At 35.6% G+C, this 9,730-nt stretch overlaps 2 protein-coding genes across 4 annotated transcripts in view; both read right to left on the bottom strand.

Annotated features, from left to right (window-relative positions):
• Positions 1–3,377, bottom strand: part of LOC107743046 (uncharacterized) — an 11,459-nt gene extending 8,082 nt beyond the window's left edge. Inside the window, exons 1-2 of the mRNA XM_016556155.1 lie at positions 3,062–3,377; positions 2,905–2,943 (exon numbers count right to left, since the gene is read on the bottom strand). Of these exons, the coding sequence (XP_016411641.1) occupies positions 2,905–2,943; positions 3,062–3,080 (58 nt within the window). The 5' untranslated portion in view covers positions 3,081–3,377. The remainder of the gene's footprint in view (positions 1–2,904; positions 2,944–3,061) is intronic.
• A 628-nt stretch (positions 3,378–4,005) lies between these two features.
• si:ch73-366l1.5 (FILIA-N KH-like domain-containing protein) overlaps positions 4,006–9,730 on the bottom strand; it is a 33,110-nt gene continuing 27,385 nt past the window's right edge. The window contains exon 4 of one of the 3 annotated variants that reach the window (XM_016556105.1): positions 4,006–4,619. In XM_016556105.1, coding sequence (XP_016411591.1) covers positions 4,505–4,619 — 115 coding nt within the window. In that variant the 3' untranslated portion in view covers positions 4,006–4,504. Of the gene's footprint in view, positions 4,620–5,076; positions 6,063–9,730 lie in introns of those variants that run through there. The other 2 variants (XM_016556107.1, XM_016556108.1) reach the window with 2 other exon arrangements.

The raw sequence follows: 9,730 nt of genomic DNA, 5'->3' as shown, positions 1-9,730 counted from the left end.
ACCCAGCTAAAGTGGATGAGTAATTCACTCATTGATTTGCTTAATAAAAGCCTCCTTTGAGTTCGTTTTGACAGACATGTTTATTGTGTATTATTTTCAACGTGTTTATTGCTAAGTTTAGTGTGGCAAAATAGAAGCGAAGCCGTAATTCGCGTGCAGTGTATCCAGTTACCATTACAACCTCACGTGCTTCCTGCTGCTGCTCTATGTAATCAGAGTGTGAATTTGTAGATTTTCTATAGCAAAACTAAAATGTGTTTAAAAGTCCAACTGACCAAATCGTCCGGCTCGGTTTGCCCCCCCCCCTCGAACTCGAAGACATCTCTAATTTGACAGTTAACCATCTGATCTCACTCAGTGACTCTAGGCTACGTAGGACGGGACGAAACCATGCAGTGAATGGGGGGAGATAATTTTGCTGGAAATGCAGAAATAAGCCGTAATTTTGTTTTATTTGTAACTCTTTGGTAGATACATTTATAATTTCTATTACATTACTACTACTACTGTTACTACTAATAAAACAGATCTCTGGGGGCCCCAAAAGTGCGTGGGCCCTTAGAATCGTCCTAACTTTCCCCCTCTTAGCGGCGCCCCTGGGTGTGGACACCCAAATTGCTTGTCGAATCTTGTCGCGTGTAGTTAGGACACGGTGTTAACCCCAATGGAATGATTGGAATTTAATTAAATTATAAATTCTAATAAATTCTAACTCATGGTTGCTCAAAATTTCATGAAACCTACGTTTTTATTTCTAACAAAACATCAAAACAACATAAATACGAAAAGATGAAAAATATGAAAAGTTTTCAAACAACATTTTACTTGCATAAACATTCACTTTCAGATGAAAACGAGCTAAAATATTTCATGCTGCAATGGTTCGTCAATTGTCGTACAAATTCATGTTAATAAAAAAAAGTCCCTAAAAAAAATGTATGTCTATTCGGAGGGTCTTAAAGCACTTGCAAAAGTTTAGTTCCCTTACTAAAACTATGCCGTTTTTAGAAGTTTTAATGTCTCTCTTTTGGGTCAAAATGGACCCAATTTGATATGAGGGTTAAACAAAACCAAAAGAACACAATTCCTGCAATATTGAATTCCAATCTGATTTCAAACACAGGCGTTGATCTGCCTGTGAAGATCATGACAATCATACTCCTTTTATAAATCAATACGTCTAAAATATATACAAGCAAATGATATATAACATTAAAGTTGGCAGCTCTTTTAGTAAAGGTCATGGTAGTATGACAAGCTAATATTTGGAATACAAAACAATTTTAACAAAAACCCTGAAGCCATTAAAGTCAGCAGTATGATGAAAAATTATGCGCTTTTCATCAGATAGCAGATCATTTTGCCTCACACGGTACTATCTAATGAACTGTTCTTATTTGAATCATGATCATTATTAAAAATGCAACCTGAACCTGCAACAGAATCCACCTGAACCTGCGATTTTTTGTAACTTTCTAAAGTTTTAACTTCAGCCAGTCATTACCATATTCTTATAAAGAAAAAAAAATGCATTTGATGTATTCACTTTTACATACTACATGCATTTGCCCATAGATGCATCCTTCTATACACCCTAGTAAAACAACATTAACCGAGTTGTTTTTAATAAATGAAACCCTTTAATAAGAAATAAAATGGCTAACATCATTTGACTTTTTTTTTTACCGATCTTTGTTTTGTCCCCCCACCAGGTGAAACAAATTCCAGGAATGGGGCATAAAATCTCCAGGTGTGAAGGGTCGTAGAGTTCAAAGAGCCATCACACCGATTCTACCAGACACCCCCATCTCGTTTTCTAGCACAGCATGAAATCTCCTGTGTGTCGTAAAACAATGCTGTGTGTGTCTGGTGTCAAACGGCACCCCCGTTTGCTCATCTGTGTTTTAGAGTCACGTGGTTTTAGGCCTGAAATACGGAAGACTCTTACAGCTTTTACTCGCTTTGGCACTATTTTCATAAGAAAACTACATTTTTTTAATTCTTAGTACAAAAACCCAACTGCTAGTCATTCTTAAAACCCCAGATCTCAAGCTTTCATTTCAGTTTACATATATCCTTTCCATATAACCATTGTTTCACAACAAGATCATTGTAACATGTAATGAGAACATTTGAACAGATCAGTCGAAAGGGGGGCCGGGTCGGTCAGACATCGCTTTGGGCCCCTATAACTCAAATGTTATTATTAAAAGGCGTTTATTTAGTTAAAAAATTAAACATTTCACAGTCAAAACACGGGCTTGTGGTTTCAGAGCAGTTTGCAATCAATGAATACCGCACATCTATGCCAAGCGATTATGACATTGTTTACTTTATGGTGTTTACACTGTAATATAATGTAGATGGTTAAGAGTGCATATTTGATCCCCCTCATCTGTTTGAATGACCAGCCAGAAAGAGTAGAGCATTGACCATTCAAAATAAGCTGTAAAAAAATGTGTCCTGCAATATGCATAAAGTTCTGGTTAATATTGGTATTTTGGTTACACAAAGTGTCTCTGGCATTTAATTCAACGTAAACTTTTGTGGCTTCTTGGGCTGCTCCTTCACAGGATGGAAAGTCTAACAACATTATTTAACACTGTATATTCACAGATGATATAGTCTCTAGATTTATGTATCAGCACAATAATCTGTTAAACTGTGTGCATGTATATAAACACAAGGCCTACAGTTTTAAGCAGAAATATTTAAACGCCTTGCATACTTTTTGAAATCTTATAAATTACATTTTACTTTTATCATTTGTTTTTTTAATGTGCGCCTACATTTTTCATCTTAAGGGGATGGTCTATGGGGGGAAAGTTTTTAAAAAAACGCGCGTACAGTAAGAGAGTTAAGCCTACTTTTCAAAAGCCATGAGAAAATGTGTGAATAACTCACCAGGAGTTGTGTTTTCTTCACCGTTTCGAGCCTCGTCAACTGCGAACAGAAAAAAAAACCTCGTTTAACACGACAAGAACACAATTCTTGCGATATTTTTTCCAGACCGAGGCAGAAGATGCTACTCTTACAATGTCTATGAAGAAATTATACATACCGTACAGTTTGGCAGCCATTTTAGTGCTGGTAATTTACAGGTAGCAGTAGCACGACGAGTCGGCTTTATGTGATAGTAACAATGGGTCGCGTTCCCGCAACAAACGTTTAAATCTTCCGCTAACAGTTTGGGCGGTACACAGTGACGCGAGAAGTGGGGCGTGTTCCCATAAAATACATAAAGTCCTCTTTAAATCATGAACATTATTTGAAATGAATCAACCTACATTTTCCTTCACTTTCTACTTCGCTATATCTGTCGGGGAAATAATGTTGCCATTATAATATGACATGTAGCCAGTCACAAAAATAATGTTCAAATGCTTTCGCCGTCTTTAAACTGTAGCTGATGTGCACATATGTGAAACAATATAGGCTATTACTTCAGAAACATTTTCCATTTCTTTGTTGAAATACTTGTCTTGGTTTTTTTTTTATGCATGCCTTTCTGGAACCACTGACTTTTAAAGTTTAAGGTTTTTGGTTCTCACTGCCTCGTTTGAATGTGAAACCTTTCTTTACCAAATGCAGTTTTCTCTTCTCTTTTAAAAACAAACACACACACACAAATCCATTGTCTGCATTTAGCCTACCGATGTTTCCCCACATCTTCTTTTACATTGTAAAAGTTTAGCACATCGTTTTGGAACTATTTCACAACACTGTATTAAACAAAGGGCTGACAATAATCGCCTCCTGAAATGTCCCATCTATTCCACATTTAACCTGGTCTATGGCCTGTTTGGTGTAAGTAAGACTCAGTTTCAAAAACGGAAGAAAACAAAATTTAAGGGGGTCTGAATACTTTCCGTACCCACTGTAAGTAAGACTCAGTTTCAAAAACGGAAGAAAATGTAACAGGAAATTCAAATCCTATTTTAATATTTTTCTTCTTCTTCAAGTAAATAGAAACAAACAAGAGGAGTAATAACAATCGAAGCTACATAGAAAATGCAGCAGTAAAATATTTTGAATATGCGATTTGAATTCTATATAGTAGATTAGAATTAGATTCTGAAGCCTTAATCCATATAAACACCAAAAGAAATGCAAGAACACTAACGCAGACCATTTACATTTCCCATTCACGCACTTAAAAAAAAACTAGAAAATGAGTAAAAAGTTCAGCTGATATGGTCATGAGGACACTACAGTATCTGTGTATCATACAACAAGAGTTTTACACGGTGATCATGCGGAGATCAAGCTGAGCTTTTTACACTAACATTTTAGGGTTGAACGTGAACCTCTTTCCAAATTACAAGCATTAAATCCTGCTTAACCCTCATTCTTACTATTACATTATTTATAAAGAGCTGGAGTGTCTGTGACCCCAAGCATAACAGTATAGTAAATTTAAACAGTGCTACAGATGGTAACTCGGGTCAAGCGCAGCGTGAAAAGCCCATGTTCTATCCTAAATGAAACTGTGTGTGTGGTCAGACTAAAGCGAGTAAAGTTTGAGCTGTTCCTCCACTTCTCCCTCTGTCATCTCTCCAAACGTGTCCTGATTCTCTCGGAGCAGGTTGAAGATGGCAGTCAGCTGCTCCTGCTGTACCCTACAACACAAACACAACGGCATAAAGAAAAAATCACACAAAGGCTTCAGTTCAGTTCAAAAAGAACTTAAAGGGATAGTTCACCCAAAAATGAGAATTCTATAATTTACTCACCCTCAATTTGTTCCAAACCTGTGTGACTTTTCACACAAATTAAGATATTTTGAAGATTGTTGGTAACCAAACAGTTGGTGGTAGTCATTAACTTCTGTAGTATTAAAAATACTATGGCTACCACCCTAGTCAATGGCTACCAGCAACAGTTGGTTACCAACAATATTCAAAATATCTTCTTTTGCGTTTAGCAGATAACATTTTTTTAACTCGTACAGGTTTGGAACGACACGAAGATGCGTAAATGACAACATTTTCATTCATGCCCATTTAATTGAAGGAAATGAAGTTGAAAATTATATTTCTGTTTGGCGTTTCCTTGTGTTAAGTATGGTGTATCAGAAGAAATAATGCCACAATGGTCAATCATCAAATTCGGCTCTTTATTGATATTACAAAAGCCATTAGGGTGAATCTCACAAAACCCTATCAAAGTCACATTTCACTGCAAAATCAAAATGATATTCTCTTTACAATAGCGCAGAAAAAAGCATGTAGCCTACACGTGGTAGCATCTGTTGTATTACCAATAATTAAATGTATCACCATATTTATTACAGTAAAATATTACTTTTTTTAGAATGCAAACAAATCATAATAGTTCTAAAAATAGGCTTTATTTTTCTTTATGCAAATTATAACTTCTTATCCATTCTCTTCTGATTCTGGTATGAAATGTCCCTCTTTATATTTGATGAGATTCACCTAATTTTTTAACATAACATCCAAAAACAATAACAACAACAACAACAAAAATCCACATGGTTTCTACATTTCATCATGTACATGTCAGAGTCTGCAGTGCAAGCACTTTTCCATCAGCCTGTGATGGTCATAGCTGTGCGAGTCCACAAGAGCGTGCGATGGCATTTCAGAAGAGCAGGATGGGCAGAATGCGAGACTGAATGCTGATTGGCTGACTCAAGAACACATGACGCTCAACAAAGGCACAAGATTATTTCAGGTCATGAGAAATCCCAATTTCTGAATTCCTTATTCAAATCTAAGAAAGAAGTTCCCTCTCTTTCCTTTGCAAAAGAGTATCTGAATCGTACACTAAATGAACTGTATGTAAACTATAACATCACAGTGTTTTAATATGCTTTTAATAGGTTTTAAAGGGCTATAGTATATAGTTGTACCTAACTGTAAAAAAAAGGATAATCTTATGTTCTTTGGCATTTTGCTTTAAGAAGGTATTCACAGGCCGAAATCAAAGAAGAAAAAAAGAAGAAAAAGCACAAAGTCACTCCTCGAAGGTCCTCATTTGGTTCATTATAGAGAGCATTTTTCCCCCCACATGCTCCGACTTCTGCTTACTCAGCATCTCTGAAAAATAAAAATGAGATTTTTCAGTATCATAAAGCCACAGCCTCAAACAATTCACCTGAAAGTCTCCAGGAACACACAGTCCCTCTACATACAAACACAGATGCATGAATTCACAAAACCCCAGAGAAACATTAACCGTACACAGACTAAATTAAACCGTTATCTCATTAGCAACTCTAAATTAAAAAGGAAGACACTGCAGGTAAATAAGGTTAAAAAAAATGTACTTTCACATTACACTTTACTTTCACCAGTTAATTAATCACACTACATAAGACAATTGTTTTGTATAACAAGTTTTCTGAAATTCTCTGTTTATATATATATATATATATATATATGGAATAAAATGTTAAATATATAATCAAGTGAATGATATATGAACAAATCCATCCGTAAAAACCTTCAGAATATAGACAGGAATAACTGTAATGTCCGGTTTAAGTGCTGCTGAAGTGGACATTTCTGGTTCATTGCAGGAGGAAAAAAAAAATTCTTTCTTTAAGAAAACGGCCTTTATAGATGCGCGTTATAGTTTAAATGTACAGAAGCAAATAAATCGTGTTTTAAAACAGATTTGGAGAAATGTAGCATTACATCACTTGCTCACCAGTGGATCCTCTGCAGTGAATGGGTGCCGTCAGAACGGGAGTCCAAACAGCTGATAAAAACATCACAATAATACACAAGTGATCCACACAACTTGTCTTGTGAAGTGAAAAGCTGTGTTTGTGTAAGAAACAAATCCATCAATAAAGCATTTTAACTTTAAACTGACGCTTCTGGCCAAAATATCAGTCCATAATCCATAATAACACTGAACTCTTTGCTTGTAAATGGTGCTTGATTTGTGCATGTTTCTCTCTTCATTCAGAGGAGACGACTTTTTCGTTGGAGGATTACTTGTGGATTATTGTGATGCTTTTATCAGCTGTTTGAACTCTCATTCTGACGGCACCCATTCACTGCAGAGGATCCACTGGTGAGCAAGTGATGTAATGATAAATTTCTCCAAATCTGTTCTGATGAAGAAACAAACTCATCTACTTCTTGGACAGCTTGGGGGCGAGTAAATTAAGCAATTTGTTTTATTATTGACTGCAAGATGAATATATTGAAGGAGCAGGTCACTCACCGTTAGCAGCTCTGGTGTTTTGCTGTTACTTGTTAAGGCTTGGCAGAGTGTGTTAGTCATGCAACACTTAAACTGAAGCTCATCAGAGTCATGGAAACATTCAGGAAAGATGCTTGTAGTCATGTTTAAGTAAAGTGCCCTACCAAACACAGTTGTTTTCATGCAATCATTTAGTCAGTTAGACAGCAGTATGGCTCAGTGCTACGGCAATTTCAAATGATTTGAAGCATGTGCTACTGTGACTCAAGGGTGACATCATGAGGATTTAATTTTCTTTGATCTTTTGAGATAAAGGAGCTTGGTGTACAATGGAAAACTGTATGGACTGCATGTGTATCAACACATGACAGCCTGCATTTACACATCAATGATGCCTACTTTATTTCAAAGGATCAGAGAGAGGGGGTGGAAAAATAGTCATGAAATACTATGATATGACCTAACTAACATTATATGTGGGCCTTATTGTATAAAAATATTTTTTTTATTAATTAAAAAAAAAAAAGTGTAATACACTTTTAGAAATAAAGGTTCTTTACGGGCATCTATGTTTCCATGAAGAAACTTTAATATCCATAGAAGGCTGGGAGGTTCTTTAATAGTGGAAAAAGTTCTTTAGATTGTTTTCCACACTAATTAAAAAAAAATATATAAATGGTTCTTTGAAGAACGGTTCACTGAAAGGTTCTTTGGGGAACAAAAAAAAATAGTTCTTCTAAGGAATCACTGCTTTTGGAACCATATTTTTATCCTTTAATATTTTCGGAATGTGCTAAAACCTTTGCAGTAGGTCCATATAAGGGGGCAAACGTCAATATAATTAACTGTAGATTAAAAAAAAATAAAATAGGAGTCTGTGTAGTGTCCCCATTTAGATGCGTGTATATTATGATATGCTTTGGTCTCTTAAAATGGTTTATTCTTTTACTTATTCTGATATTGTTCATCATTACATCCTTCTTTTTCTCACATCCCAGAGAGAGAGAGACAGAGACAGAGAGAGACAGAGAGAGACCAAAAATGCAACCGGACATGTGGACCACAGATGGGGCCTCCGGATGTGGGAGTTTTAAAACATGCATTAAAAGTTCAAAAACATTCCTCAGGACTTCATTTATGGCTTGTCACCGGTAGGAATTGTACAAACATCATATTTCTCTCCCAGAGGTCACAGGTCGACGTCGGAATTACACACATGCTGATATCCACATCTAGATATTAATGAGATCAGAGGTCACATCTGGATATTATTATGAGGTCAGAGGTCACATCTGGATATTATTGAGGTCAGAGGTCACATCTGGATATTATTATGAGGTCAGAGGTCACATCTGGATATTGTTATGAGGTCAGAGGTCACATCTGGATATTATTATGAGATCAGAGGTCACATCTGGATATTATTATGAGGTCAAAAAGTCAGTCATCAATCATATTGACGTTTGCCCCCTTTTATGGACCCTACTCTTTGTTTCCAATGCAGAGCACAACAATGATACAAATACACATGCAAAGACAGGCATACAAGTCTAAAACCAGAAAACAAGAGTATCCTCCCAATGACATTTAATGCTACTTCACTATAATTTAACTTCAGTAACATTTCGTTGATACTGCTTGGCAAATTAAAGCATTTTGATGGATGTTTATAGTTTTGACAGTATTGTGCTCAGAGGATCAAACAGTAGAGTGTGGCGCTAGCAACGCCAAGATTGTGGGTTCGATTCCGATGGAAAGCATAACCTGATAAAATGTATACTTTGAATGCAATTTAGATAGAAGTATCTACCAAATGCATAACTGTAAATGAACTTAAATTATACTCTACATATCAGGCATAAAAGTCAAATTATCAATTGTGTTTTATACAAAACTGTTGAAATTCCTCTGTTGAATTTCCAGTTTGTGTCCTGTGTAGAGTGTGTCTAATTCAACAGATTCACTCTCAATAACTAAAAGGGATCAATTCTTAAAATATGAATTTTGTCTCACCCTGATATGTACAATTCACTGCATGACATTTTATTGACCGTATCATTTTACAACAAATTTTTTTTTTTTGGATTGAATGGTTGTAAATGCAAAGTAAAGCAAAAAGTATTTGGACACCAAACCACATCCAAAAATGTCTGAAAGTCATTGCATCTTGATTAAAAACAAAACATATGGTCAAATTCCATGGGAGCATTTTTTCTCCACTACATTCTTTTCACTTTTCTTCATAAACTGTCACAATACTAATAAACAGACACTTGCACTAGTAATTCAACAGTGACATTCAGACATTTTTACTTGGCTTAGATGTCCAAATGCATGATTATTAATGCACTCCTTTAATACAATTATATAAAAGAAAAGCTATAAATTATTTTGATATTACTTTGCTTAATATTCAAAGCAGCATCATGTGTTCTCCATCGAAAGTCTTCTGACTTGCAAATGTAATTATACATCAGAATGGCTATAAAAATATTCTATATAATCAACCTGTAATGCTTTGGAATGCACATAACACACACACACACACACG

The sequence above is a fragment of the Sinocyclocheilus rhinocerous genome, unplaced genomic scaffold (genome assembly GCF_001515625.1).
Source record: "Sinocyclocheilus rhinocerous isolate Xijiao unplaced genomic scaffold, SAMN03320098_v1.1 scaffold647, whole genome shotgun sequence".
Lineage (NCBI taxonomy): Eukaryota > Metazoa > Chordata > Actinopteri > Cypriniformes > Cyprinidae > Sinocyclocheilus > Sinocyclocheilus rhinocerous.
This window is presented reverse-complemented; position numbering and strand designations above follow the sequence as displayed.